A 15,380-nucleotide genomic window follows, 5' to 3' on the forward strand; every position below is an offset into this window, starting at 1 on the left:
GCAATTATTACGCTTTTTGGTTCTATCTCATTACCACCAAATTAGCTCACCAAATTATTTCCACTTAATCTTTCTGTATTAACCGAACGGTGTGAAGACATATCAGAATAGTAGTTCTTTTAATTTTGTTGATTGCATTGATGCAATATGGTGTAATTAGTTGCAGGAAAGGTAATAGCTTCGGTGTTAAAATCATTCTGGGCAGCGATGCAACCTGTGAAAATGTTCTCTCAAGTAAGAATAGAAAAAAATCGTTTTTTTCCAGATTCAGATTTTTCATAAAATAAAAGAATCCATTTTTGTCTCTCCAAAACTTTTTAATTTTGGTTTGGTCTCAGGTCAGCAGTTATGTGGTTTGAAATTAATTTACCCATATGCTGACACACCACAACTGATCAATATCTGATATTTTGCCTTGAATCTCAAATTATGCGTCATACCGTTATTTCCTTAAATTTAAAATGTGATGTATCTGAATTGTTATGCTAGTACTATATAATTGGAATTTCACTTAAATGTCTTCATTCATAAATAACTATGGAATAGACAGCATTATTTAAACAATTATTATATGTTTTAAAGGGAGAGTTCTAGTGTAGTCCGTTTTTGTCAAATGTGTTGTAATATCAGCTATAATATTTTTTTTTTTAATGAATATTTCAAATGCATAATTTACAAATGTTTAAAAAGTGATTTGATAGTAATGTATGCAAACTTAAAAGTGCATCAAAATTATGCTTTTTTTCAAAAAGGTACTTTTATTATGAATTATGGGGTTTTTTTTCCGCTCAATTATTTAAATAAATTTTAGTTCGATTTTTTAAGTTATAATATATTTACGCATGCACATGGAAAAATTCGAAAAGTAGTTGTCATATAAAGATGAAATATTGTATTATATCATGAGACTAACTATAGGATATTTCACTATTGTAAATACATCTAGATTTTATGACTCAAGATTCAAATTTTTTATTCTAATGTGATAGCAAATAGTAGTAAAAAGCCTTTGGCTCTTTTAAAAATTGATACCAGTTCTTAATTGCTACGGATTCGTTTGAACACCTGTATAACTTATGCAAGATAATTCATGTTGATAAAATGCAATATTTAATTTTGGCGTAAAAAGCACTTTTTGGGAAAAGTAGGACTTTATATTTAGACTAATACATTTTCTATCATCGGCTCCAACTTTAGTTTTATATAATCACAATGATCTAATTTCAGTTCAATATGTAAATATATTATCAATAAATAATGATAAATACGATTGTCTTCTTTCTCTAAGATAAATTTCAAAAATGAAATAATTCAGTTACCAGTCTGAAATTTATCGAAAACTTCACACGTATTTGGCGCTTAATGGGCTAACGGCTTGTTTTAACGTAAAATAAGTATATTTATAAATGAAGAACACAACTTAAAAATGTCCTCTTTAGACCCAACCCAAGGAATCCATTAGGTTAGGATACATCACCAAATATACGGCATACGCAATCTGAAAAAAGTGGTGAATTTTTTTCTTCAAGATTGCTTAAAATTAAATAAAGTTAACTTTCAGTTCCTTTTGTAAAATCAGTCGTAAAGTTTATACACCAAAAAGATAAAACGAAATCAAAATATTTTGTCAGTTATGTATACTTTTAAAAATTTAGCTACCAGTTTAAAACATTTTCCAGGTCATGACACATCAGGTCTGAAGATGTTAGATAGTTCAAACAATCATCACCCTGGGATTTCCAGGTAGTGAATGATGTTTCAAACAATCGTCTCCATGGGAATTCAGGCAGTGAAAGATAGTTCGAACAATTATCTCTGTGGGAATTCTGGAAGTGAAAGATGGTTTAAACAATTATCTCTGTGGGAATTTAGAAAGTGAAAGATAGTTCAAACAATTATTTCCGTGGGAATTCCAGGTAGTGAATGATAGTTCAAGCAATTATCATCGGAATTCCAGGTAGTGGATGATACTTCAAACAATTATCTGCGTGGGAATTCCAGGTAGTGAATGATACTTCAAACAATTATCCGCATGGGAATTCCAGGTAGTGAATGATACTTCAGACAATTATCTCCGTGGGAATTCAGGTAGTGAAAGATAGTTCAAACAATTAACTCCATAGCAACTTAGGTAGTGAAAGATACTTCAATCAATCATCATCTTAGGAACTCAGGAAAGTGAACAAAAGTTAACTAGCTAGCAAGTTAGTTTCTACATCAACTCTAGTTCGAGCTCATAAAATAAGATTTCGAAGGAGATCTAAATAAATTTCCCCCTACTACAACGGATATATGCTCCTCATTGAAGAAAAAAAAACACATAACTTCTCAGGTACAAAACACAAACACGCTAAACCCCAAATTGTGTTGCTTATGATATTTATGGTTTTGACTGTCGCAGCTTTAAGAATACGAAATTTCTAAAATATTCTTTTTGCCATGAGTCAAAAGATTTATCACTTTTCCTAAAACGTCTAATTCTTTAGTTTTAAATTTTATGTTTTAGATTTCGTTGAATTTATTTATAAATGTATGTTAAATCCGTCATTTATTTATAAATGTATGTTAAATCCATCCTTAACTTTCTCATGCTTTGAGTAAAAAGTGGGCGTTACTTTCCTTCATTACCTAATTTTCAATCAGTGACTTCTAAAACTTGCTTCTCAGATTTTGAAGAAGAAAAAAAATAGCTTAATTCCCAGATAGCAATATAAGGTTTTTTTCACCCAACAAAAACCTTTTCATGAAACTTAAAAAGGATTTTTAGACGGTTTACGCGTAAACCTTCTAACCTTAAAACGAGATCTGCGACAATCTGCTCTATTCTACGCACATTACCCTAATCCAGGGGTCGGCAACCTTTTGAAATGAAAGAGCCAAAAGTAACAATTTTACAAAATTTCCCGCTTTTAAAGAGCCACTGAAAATTTTTGATTTAATACTATAATATTTTTTTATCTATAGATTATTTTTAATTAAAAAAAACGGTTTTGAATACAGAATAATATTTATTCTTTATTTTTAAAATACGCTAATAATTTTTTTAAAATTTAGCTTTTATTTAATTTTTAATTTTTTTAACTTATTTCTTTTTTTGGGGGGGGGGATAAGAATATTTGGGTCATTAAAATTCGATGAAAATTGCAAATTTTCTTACTAATTCTTGTCAAATTTTCAACAGAAAACGCGATTTTTTTTTATTAAATGTGCAACGAAACACAATCTTATCAGACAGATTTTATAATAATTCTTTTTAATTTTTCATAGCAATTCCGTAATAATATTCATTTATATTATATCAGAATTTTTTCACAATTTTCCTTTTTTAAGAAATATGTACCGTCTATTCTTGTTATTGTTAAAAACAATTTTTAAGCACTTAATTATTAAACATTTAAATAAATTTTGCATTTTTTTTCAAGGCAAACGTTAAATCGACTTATGATGAACTAGAAACGATGGTCACGTACTTTTTCTATTTATTGTAATTTCTATTTCTATTTATTTTCTATTTATTGTAAACATTTATAGAGCCTCAAGCTTTCCAACTCAAATAATTTAACATTTTTTTAAAAAATTAATTTAATAAAAGTCACTGAAAGTAACGATCTTCTATTATTTTAAATATCTTTTATACGCAAAATTACAACATTAATGTATTTGATTGCTAAATTTAATAATATGCAGGTAATTCGGAGTGACCGCTCTTAATATGCATTTAAAGAAATTTTGTTTCAAGTGAACGCGAAAACGAACGGATAGAGGTCACACGTTAGAATTTTAACAATCGAAAACAAACAAATCACTGTTGAGGAAGGCGAGTGTAAAAAGGCGATTAGCGATTTTTTACCAAATTAAATAACTTTATAAATTAAAAACTTCAACATTCACCTGGCAATTAAACAGGCCTGTTATTATTACTATTATTATAAAGATTATATCAATATATTGCATTAGATATTTTTTAAATTTATATGCTTGTTTTTTCCCTTTTAAATTTTAATTTACTACATCCGCTGAAGTAGATTTTTATCTTTATTTTTGACAAGGTTTATAAAAATTTATATTAAGGGTGGTCTTTTCATAACATCATGTTTTACATGATAATAACATGTGATACACATCAAAGGCTTTAAAAAATGTAGATGAAAATTAAATTAGTATTTATTCATTAAACTGAAACATTAAACTGAAAAATTATCAGACATCAATTATGACTCGTGCATTTTTTTAAAACTCTTAATCTAAGTAGGATTCTTTTTGATGTATTTCAAATATTATATGCGTATTTATTAAATTTTAGTAATTTGATTTGCGAGTAATTATTTTTAATGCTTATTTATTACTAAAATTTTATTTTTCATTTTCATTTAATAATTTTATTTATTTTTATTATTCATTTTATAATTTACATTGTTATTAATATAAGAGCTGTGACTAAAATCTTGAATGGGGATACAGAAATAGTTCTTTTTTTCCTGGGGGGGGGATGAACTAGTTTTGGAAGCACAGATAAATTTTTTCACGCATTCTTGCCTTAAATTTGTAAAATGCTAAATTTTTTATCCGAATATTTCTTTATATAAAAATAATACTATATAAATAATAAATAAAACTTTAAAAAAAATTTAACTATGTATTCAAACATTGCAGCATGATAAATCATAAATAAATATTTGTAAAATTTGATGATTTGTAAATAATGCTTTACCGAAGAATGTTTAAGTCTTTTTTTAAAATATAAAAAAAAATACCCTTAAATCGCAAAAAAAAATTTTTTTTCTGGTTAAGGCAGTTAAAGTACAATTTTGTTAATTATTTATTTTGTTAATTATCGTGCCTTTTAATACAAAACTGTGAATTGAGTTTTTACATAATTACAAAAATATTAAGTTTCTTTTTACTAATAATTAACTTAAACAAATGGAAAATTGTTAACTTAAATCTAAAATATAAATAAAAAACATTAAATACATACGAAATACATCAACATAGTAACAAAAAAGATGAAAAAAAAAAATTATTATTGAAAAAAAAACTGAAGCTTTTCTATTTTTAAACACATTACATTTTTAATAAAATAAGCATTAGTATAGTTTTGTTCATAACGGATTGCAGTTTGAACTTATTATAAAAACAAATGCTACGAACAAATATAGAATTTGATTTTTGAAATTTAAATTAAATAAGATCTGTGAAAAATAATCTCAACTGAAAAAATTAAATTTAAAAATAAATTACTATTTTAAACACAAAATTAAAAAGCTTAGTAAATAACTATTTAAAAAAAGGAAAAAAAATTCCTATATTTAGAATTCAAATGTGATTTATCTGTTTCCATCTCAAGCTCCTACTAATGAATATAAATAACGTAAAAAAATTTTAATTGCTCTTTTTTCTTTCTTTTAATCATTTTACAGTGGAAAAGAGATTAAAAATTTTTTATCTACTTCATAAAAATCAATTTTTACCCATATATATTTTTAAAAAAAATATTTTTTTTCTTTTTTGAAAAAAGTCTTATACCTAAATTTTGAAGCAATAATTGAGGAATTAATTTAATAAGAAAATAACAACATATTTAATGAAATTTAATTTTACCTTAATATTTAAACAATAAGACTGCAAATAGTAAATATTCATAAAAAATTTATACTTACATTCAATAATAATATTAATTTATAAGATATGCTTTGAGTAACTAAGTACTTGTAAACTGGTACTGGACAGTTAAAGACAGGTCAGTGAAGTAACTGGGGAGGTGAGTGAAAAGAAACTGGACAGTCATATAGAGAAAACCACAGCTGTATGTGCATTGAGCCCTTTCCTTCCCTTTCTTAACGACATGGACAAAGATATTGTCTTTATTCTTAGAAAGAGCAAGAGAAAACGTGAGAAAAAGGCATTTCTAGATAAATACTTTTAAAACACCCTGGATTTTTCAAGTTGACAGAAATTTCCGGGGTTTTGTCTGCTGTTTCACAAGATCAGAGTCGCAGGCATCATCCTTTTTTTGTGCCTTTTCATGGTGTCGGTAACGGCATGCTCAAACAGACAACAGACTTGCCACTTTTCCGGGTGAATACTCGGAATCGAGTCGGAATGAGACACCCCTCTAACCGGGCTTAACGACAGGCCTGAGGGTAGCGGTTTGTAATTAACGATTATAAGAATAGAAAGCTCTTGAGAAATTAGGTACTTAAAAATATTTTTTCTTATTTTTAAGGGCTTTGGTAACAATTTATTAATTTTTTCGTATGGAACTGGTGAGCCGCAACTTTGCATCAAAAGAGCCACATGTGGCTCGCGAGCCACAGGTTGCCGACCACTGCCCTAATCCAAAACCTCGGAAAACAACCTTCTACTTAACAACCTTAAAACGAGGTTGTCTTAGGGTTTTCAAGAGAAAAAGAAACCTTGAATAACGCTTGTTCTAAGATAAAAATCATCCTAAATCTACATAATTATAAGGTTTCCGTTTGCAGCGTTTCGTATGCTCAGCTAAAATCTACCTTGTCATGAGATTTTCATTGACAATGTAATTTAATACTATTGCTAGTGTACGTCAGCTAAAACGTCATCCTGAACGTGATATCATCTCCCCCAGGATTGTATGACGGCGCGTTTCATTATTCGTTTTAAATTTTAAAGTTTACTTCTTATACCTTCTCAGTCCAAGGAAAATTCTCGTTTCCATTAATTTTGCTTGATTATTTTGGGGGAAATAGTCATTTTTTATCAGTCTGACTTACTTTGCTGTAAGAACTTAGAGATTTACAAGTTAAAATATCGTTTAATGTAAAATTTTTTTTATTCAACGATTTGATTTATGAAAACACAAAACAAATAGAACATATGTAATACTTAAAGAGGGTTTGCGTATTTTCTTCTTTCTTATTCGGAAAATTATGCGGTGTGAGAAGTTTTGATGAGTGCGAAAACGTTTAGTTTTTTGTATATCAAAGAAAATTAACATAAAATATCTTCTTTTGACAAAATAAATAAAATGCAGCTGATTATTTATCTCTTACTTAATATGTATGTTGTTGTTGTTAATTTACGTCGCACTAGAGCTGCACAATGGGCTATTGGCGACGGTCTGGGAAACACCCCGGAGGATGATCCGAAGACCTTAATATGTATGACTTGATAAATGTAAAAAACTTAATGATAACAAAATATTTTTTAAAAAAATCGTTTAATGAATGTAGAAATTCCAAACATACTTTTTTAACACACAACAACAAATAAATATTATGATTATCATAACAGTTAGTGCATTAGTACAAATCAGATATGCCTTAATTATATTAAGTATTTTGTTAATACATAAAAATATTATCTGTATAATAACCATTAGTGAATAATACAAAACAGATATACCATAATTAAATCAACTATTTCGTCAATACATAAACAAATGATATTGTAGGTATAATAACCACCAGTGAATACACAACATATTTAACGTGAAGGAATTAGCGAAACAATCTTCATTAAAATAAATTATTTCCTCTTCAGATATGCTCCTTTCTCTGAAAAATAAGAGGAAATTTTTGTGTGCGTACTTGCGTATATAGAATGAAATTTTATGCATATACTCATGAATTGTATGTACGTACATAGACTCAAACGTATATTGTACGTACAGAAAAGCATGCGTATATTATATGTATACAGGTGCATACACACTCTTCGCTTGGATATTTTATTGCTATACCCTAATTAGGTTTGCAGTAAGGTAAAATGAAAGAGAGAAGGTCGCACATTTTAAAGGAACGGCAACGCATAGGACCCCTAAAGCCAAATTCGAGAAAAAAGTGAAATTTGTAAAAAAATATTGAAGAGTCAATTTTAAACTCCAGATCCAAATTTTTTTAAATTTTATTTATTTCTTAATGAGATTGTTCGAATGAAAAGTTTCTAAAAAAGAACTATTACTTATACTTGTGTCGAGAAACCTTTAAAAGAAAGTTTTCGTATTGCACTTTCGCTGACCTTAAAAAACAATCCAAAAACATAGTCTTATGTTCGTTTATTTGCTTTCCCTTAAATGAGGTCCTTTGCAAAATATTTTCTTATTATTTATTAATATTTTTGCTGAAAAGGTTCATATTTGCTTTATTTCGTCTCCTTTGAAAAAGGTTTTCGCTTAATATTTCTGCTAACCTAATCATGACAGCCAACAAAAATACAAAAAATAAGGTTTACAATTTGCTTGTTTTCTGACCTAAATAACAATATTTTTTAAAAAAGATTTAAGAATCATTTAGTTTTCCTTTAAGGAGGAAAGGTTGGAAATTGCAATATTTTTACGTCATTGAAAAAAGGTTTTTACTGCAAACCTTTTCGTGACAATAAAAATAAAGTTAAAACACAAGGTTGTCGTAAGGTTACATGCTTTCTGGGAGTGCACCAAGCCAAGAAGCCTTCCTGCCACCTGCATAAATTGCAATGGAAAGCATCCAGCCTATTTTACGGGCTGTGTTGCTAGACCAAGACGGAAACCACCTCAGACGAAGAGACAGCTCAGGAGCGCTACCGATACTGCTACCAGATTTCTGCATATCTTCCGAGAGATGCAAGAATTTCTACAAAACGAGGAGCTGGTTCAGCTTCTCCGTTCCATCCTACCAGAAAACAAGCCATTGTGACATCACTTCTATCCACCAAGCCAACTACTCATCCAAGCCTTCTTTAAATTTTTTTTCTTCATAAAGACATTATTCCAGGTGCCCACGGGCATCATCTCAGATAGGAGTGAAGTGTCCGCTTCGTGGGCAGGGACACCGTAAACGAACTCAGTCTAAGTCTAATTAATAGCGTTAAAACTTAAAAAACTAATGAAATATAAGTCATCAATAGCCCAAGGTTACGTGATTTGCAATTGGATTTCCTTTAGAAATGATAGCTAGCTTGCGGTTGGTACTAGTAGAGATGATTTAAAAAAGATGTATAACATACTAATATCAAATCAATACTGGTGATTTTTGATATTAGCTGAAATATCTAAGTCTTTGGTCATTTGGTTTGCACCATTATGAATAGCGAATGTTGATTAATGATTGAGTCTTGGTTCCGGAGGGTTGACCTCAGATATGCTAAATAATTAGTGTAAATGATATTAAGTTACGAAATCAGACACTGAAATATATTTAAAAAAAAATGCCATTCATTCGACGGATTTGGATTTCAAAATCCCAAAATTTAGGGGGCAGTCGCAATATGAGATATATAGTCCCCATTATTTGGAGAGGAGAGCTATTCAAAGTTTGAACAACTTAATGATAATTTTGCATACTTCGCCATAGCTCGAGAACACTTGAGCAAATTGAAATTTTTGTCACACACTTATAAAGGTTGTTTTCTCACCGATAATTACGTGCTAAAAATTACTTTTGATAAATTTTTATTTTTTATTATTTTATGTTTTGATAGTTGGAGTAAATTTGAATTGTAGGGCATACAATTTTTTACATCGTTATTAAAGAAGGTAATTTAATATAGCAAAATACAAAATTTGAGCGAAATTGATCTTGAAAAATCAAGCTTTTAATATACGACTTTTTTAAAACTCGGTTTAAAATTCCGTATACGAACTATATGAATTTAGACCCTTCCCCCGCATAACAATTTCTTTTTAAAAAAATTAACTTTTGAAAACTAATTAAATTTAATTAGTTTTGAAAGTTGTTTTTAAGAAAAAAGATAAATATAAATCATTTAAATATTTGGGGAAAAGAAGGCTTTTTGTATCTTCATGATAATACATTATAAGAATGCATATGCTTCATGATTAAACAAGCTCTAATTTTTCTATACATAGGATGCTTATTGTTTGTTTTAATATTCTGAAAATGAAGATAACTATTTAATGAAAAAAATTACTGTTATTGTCTCTTTAATGTTACTTCTTTTTCTGAGAAACTAAACTGTTGTCATGGTTGGTTATAAACTACATATCATAGCCTTATGCTATAATTTTATTTTGTTGTCATTTTACTTTGATTATACGAAGCAAATATTATATATAAATAAAGGACATTTTTAGAACCCTTTTGAAAACAGTATAAAAATTTTTCCAAGCATAATTTTTTACTACAAACATATGTTTATGGCAGTGATATATAGGTGATATAAATGTAATGTATAAATATATATTTATTTTTTATACTATGACATATATTTCCTTTTTATTTTTATTTTATAATAGTCGTTGAGCAGCTGATAAAAATAAACAGTCAATAAAAATGAAAATGAACAAGCATTTTACTGCAGAATAATTATTCTAGGTTGGACTAGGGCACATGAACCCCTTGGTTTTTGAATTTTTTTGTCCTCTGGTCATTACCAAAGCGCTATATATGTGCTTGAAAAGGTTCCATCCATTGCCTTGACAAGTAATTACCCCCTTAGAATGACTACATCCTTGTAATGTGATATGAAGAGAAGGGATAAATTATTTTTCTTGTCTCTGCTTGTGGGTAACAAAATAAAGATTTATTTGGACATCATTTGAAATTTTTTCTCTGCATTCTAGTCATACTCTTAAGTGCTAAATGTTTCTTTTTTAAAAAAAAATCTGTATCAGCTTTGAAGAAGCATTTTTTTTCAAGATTCTTAAATAAAAAAACATTGATATTGATCGATATTGAAGCCTTTTTCAAATAATGTATCCACGGTATTCGCTGTAGTTGCCATACCCTAGGTACGCCACTGCACATATGGTTCTTTCATTTCAAATTTTCATTAATTTAATAATCAAAATCGTTATTATTCTTGACTTGAAATTTGGATCAATCGACTTCCTAAGGTTTTTACATCAATTTTCCGCTAGATGACGCAAAAGTAGACTTGAATATGATCAGTTTTTTGTTTTACTTTTTACGATTTGAACTGTGGCATCATGTTAATTTGTTTATTGCAACATCCTTCACCGGCAACAACACACGTGCATATTGAACTGAAGCTAAGTAGCAGTAAATTTCTGTTTCCAGCTTCCATTTAAATTCCACTTTCCATTTAAAAGACTGAATATGAGCTGGTTGTTTGGAGTTAAGAGGGATCCTGTTCCTGATTTCAGTTCTATGAATGTTTCCAGTGGTAGTGGATCTCCGCCAGAAAATCAAGGGACCGGCGATGGAGGATCAAACTCAGGCTCCAATGATGATAGGAAATCTATGTCTTATAGATTTGATTCTTCAGCTTTGGAAAGAGCAGCGAAAGCTGCTAAAGAATTGGAACAATCTCGTATGTTTTATTTCCCTTAAAAATAAAGATATGATTGAAACCAATTCCTAGTCTTTTATACAACATTATTCTTTTTTTCTTCCAATCTATTTCTGATGAAATTTAAGCTATTGTTGCATTTTTCGTACTATATTTAGAATATCATATTTTTCGTCGTTAAAATAATCGTTCTAATATTGTTTGAAGAAATCTTAGACAGATGATGGTGAAAACAGACATTCACCCATGAAAGTCAACCAATCACATTGTTGGTGTTGTGAATGTTCAGATTATTTATTATATCCGATTTGATATTAATTTATTTAATATGTTTATATTTATCTGGATTCGATGTTGGGCATAGGGAATCCTGGACAATTCACCTTAACCTTTAAAAAACATCTCTGAAGGGAATAATTGGCAATAGCCCACATATCTCTGATGATTTGTTATCTGATTATCTTTAATAATAACCGCACTATTAGGTGAATTTATTATGTGAATCCCATTTTCTGGTACTTTTTACAATGTTTTTTTTTTAATTCTTCAGGGCCATTGTTGGTGTATGTGATTAACAATACACAAGCAAACTTTAATAATTAAAGGCTAAGTTGAACAGACTAGAAAAAAAACTTGAAATATCTATATATTTAAATAACAGCTATGTATTTAAATATCTATATAATGTCTTTATATTTAAAAAGTTAAATTAAAATTGCTAACCCTACAGAAAAAAATTAGACTTATAAATATTATTTAAGAATACTGTTGATTTTTCATTAACACTAACTTAAATATGCTTATATATATATATGTATATGTACACACACACATATATATATGTTATATATTTTTATAATTTTTACTAATATGCACTATATTTTGTTAGTTTATAATAATATAGTATTATTATAAACTATTATTGATAGCTTCATAATTTCTTAAGCTTTTTTTCTAGTTTTTTCATCATTACTATGCTTTTAGCTTATGTTTATTAATCATAAGAAGTATTAAGTTTTGACAAATCCATTGTAGGAAAAATATCTGGAGTGATCGTATTTAAGATTTTTCGTATCCTTCCCGCCCCAAAACTAAGAGAAGGCTAGGGCACATGATTTTGCCACAATTTTGACATAGTTCTGCTTATCTCAAGAATATTAGTTTGCAGAATTCTGCAATTCAAAAGCTTATCTGACAAAATGTTCACAGATTTTTGCAATCTAAAGTTTAAATTTTGAATCTTCTGCAAAAATCTTGTCAACGATACTTTTACATTTATGTGAATTTACTACCAATTGGGGAAAATTTGCCTATTTGATTATTTTGAATTAGCTAAATTTTTCCATTTTGAATATTTGAAGCTGCACCAAAATTTATTATTGTGATTCATATTGATGTGATATAAATATGAAACATAGGTTTTCATGTCGTTCTAATCTAAAAATTGCACATTACGATTAGTATCCACGCTCTTGAAATATCCATTAGTGTAATTCGTATTCATGCAATTTAAATATCCAATATTGCGATTTGTATTTATGCTTTTTTAAAATCCAATATTGGGATTCGTAATTGTGCAATTTTAAAATTCAGTATTGTTATCTTCAGGGATGAGATTTTTCCGCTTTTTAGCGGATTTCCGCTTTTTTCACTTTTATCACTTGAATTTCAGCTTTTTTCTCAAAAATTCAGATTTTTCTAAAAATTTCATTTTTTTTTATAAGTATTCCGCTTTTTCAGAAAATTTACCGATTTTCAAAGAGAAACAGAAAATTCAAACTGCATAGCTACCAAACCTTTTTCATTTTTACTTATTTTAGCTGTTTTCTCTCCGTTTACTCACAGCAAATAAGATTTTCGGAATTTTTTACCCGCCCTCCAGATGGATCAGATTTTTGTAGTTCAAGTGACGCTGCTTCTGACAAGCCTTTTAGAGGTCCCAAGCCTAGAATCTGCTAATATCTCGATCTCATTCACACGATTTTAATATCAAACATNTCAATGTAATCATTTATATAATAATAGATTAGTACCAATATTATGTCAACACATTATTTATCACCTTAAACTGTCTGAAATTTATTATTAAAGGGTTGCGCTTGCGTAAAATTTACTATTGTGGAAATTCAGCTTTTTTGCCTTTTGGCTAATCTCATCCCTGTATCTTTCTATGAACTAATTTTTTTTTTCTTCTTAAACTAGTGTTAAGCTTTTTTCTCACAGGTGTGATGTTCTTTATTAGTTCATAAAATTATATTAAACATGTATATTGTATAAATCTGTGCAACTTTATGGATCTGTAACATTGCACTGCAGTCGAAATATAACATGAAAAAACTTCAAGTATTTATTAACAACTGTTTATGAAGAATGCTGTGTACTAATTGGCTCCATAAAATTTGTCATGCAGAAATCCTTAGAAAAGCAAAACAAAAATGGATAGATCTATAGATTAAAAAAATGGAAGTGGATTAATCATATTCCACAATAACCTGATAAAATTCATAGCAAAACAAGTTTTTGATTAGAACCCTGAAGGCAATAGAAAAAGAGGAATCTTTCATTTAGAGAATGAGTGGAAATTACTTTTTCAAATATGCATGTATTAAATAGTATGAGACAGTAACTTAAAAATTTTTGATTATCAAATTCACATGATATTACACGTTTTTATAACTTTTTTCGGTGTTAAGTGAGTGCCCTTTTAAAACTCGAAGTGCCCTTTTCTGTGGTGAAGCACTCTACCCTTTTGCGTTCCTAGTAAGAACTCTGTATGGTATATAAATTGATATTTTGACCTTGAGTTTTTGCAAATTTTCGTTTTTATTTTTTTTACTCTGTGTCACAAAGACCCATGCAATATTAAAAGTACAAATACTCGAAATGTTACAACTTGTTAGTGAGATTTATTTTTTTCCAGGCGCTACTTAATATATGTGCTTAAGAAACTCAGCTTTAGAAAACAAAGTGTCTTTAAATGAAAATGAATATAACTTCAAATGCTTATTTTAAAAAGAAAATAATCATCATAATCTAAAGAATTTATAAAAACTAAACAGCAAATTGCAATCAAATTTTTTTTTTTAATTTAGGACTTCTTGCAATATTTTGAGTTTTATTAAAATTTTGTATGAATTCTCTCCGATAATTACTTGATTGCTGGTAGTTGTACTCGTTAAAAATCAAAATGTTTAATGCATGGGCTGATTGTGCTCCGGAAAAAATCTGGATATCCAGAATTTTTGCTAACAGTGATCCGGAAGTTTCCGGAGATCAAAGGTCCAGATGTTTAAAAAAATCATTGATCACAGAAGTTTCCGGAAATCAAATTTTCAAAGGTGGAACTTAAAAACACAGTTTATTTTATTTGTTTGTAAGGGAGAGCCAGAGATATACTTTATAAGCTGATATTCATGATTAATATTCATTTTTTATCAGTAAATAGTTGTTATAATTATAAACTCAAAAAAGAAAGACATATTTGTAAATTTTAATTTCTTCTCCAGGTCATCATAGGTATGTATAAATNGTAAAATTTTAAATATATTTTAGGTAAACTAAGAAATAATGAGGAAAAGGGAAAAAAACCTTGTTTAAATTTTTTTCTAATTTTTCAATTGAAACTGTTTTTTTTTATTTATTTTATTTTTTTTGAACACAAGAAATTTTCCGGAATTTTGACTTGGGCTCACAATCACCCCTTTATTGTGTACTTCTAGTATCCCTGGTCATATCTAAAGTTTTTTTCTTTTTTTTTTCGCAAATAAAAAATTAGGGGATCATTATTTAGCTAAGTAAATCTGTAAAAGTTTTAAAAATATAAGTAAAAGTTTTAAAAATATGCTTATTAGTAGTTTTTTTAAAAATCTTTATCAACTTTGTTATTATGTAATCAAATTTTCTATCTTAATTTTTAATTTATTCTCTTCATCTAGCTAATGCAAAGCAGTATTTAGACTTAGCAAAGATGCAGGAAGTGAATTTGCAGTTAGAAAAGCAGACAAAAATTAAGGAATATGAAGCTCTGATTGAAAACTCTAAATCTGAACAAATTCGTGTTCAACAAGAAGAAAGGAGAAAAACTATCGCAGAAGAAACTAAGCACAATCAAGCGGTATTAAACATAATTTAGCTCAATTTTTTTTTCTGTT

At 28.5% G+C, this 15,380-nt stretch overlaps 1 protein-coding gene across 2 annotated transcripts in view; it reads left to right on the forward strand.

Moving 5' to 3' along the window:
• The first annotated feature begins 10,868 nt into the window (after positions 1-10,868).
• LOC107450685 (ATPase family AAA domain containing bor) overlaps positions 10,869-15,380 on the forward strand; it is a 28,748-nt gene continuing 24,236 nt past the window's right edge. For both annotated transcript variants that reach the window (XM_071185909.1, XM_016066539.3), the window contains exons 1-2: positions 10,869-11,250; positions 15,165-15,343. In XM_071185909.1, coding sequence (XP_071042010.1) covers positions 11,037-11,250; positions 15,165-15,343 — 393 coding nt within the window. In that variant the 5' untranslated portion in view covers positions 10,869-11,036. The remainder of the gene's footprint in view (positions 11,251-15,164; positions 15,344-15,380) is intronic.

This window comes from Parasteatoda tepidariorum, chromosome 9 (genome assembly GCF_043381705.1).
Source record: "Parasteatoda tepidariorum isolate YZ-2023 chromosome 9, CAS_Ptep_4.0, whole genome shotgun sequence".
Lineage (NCBI taxonomy): Eukaryota > Metazoa > Arthropoda > Arachnida > Araneae > Theridiidae > Parasteatoda > Parasteatoda tepidariorum.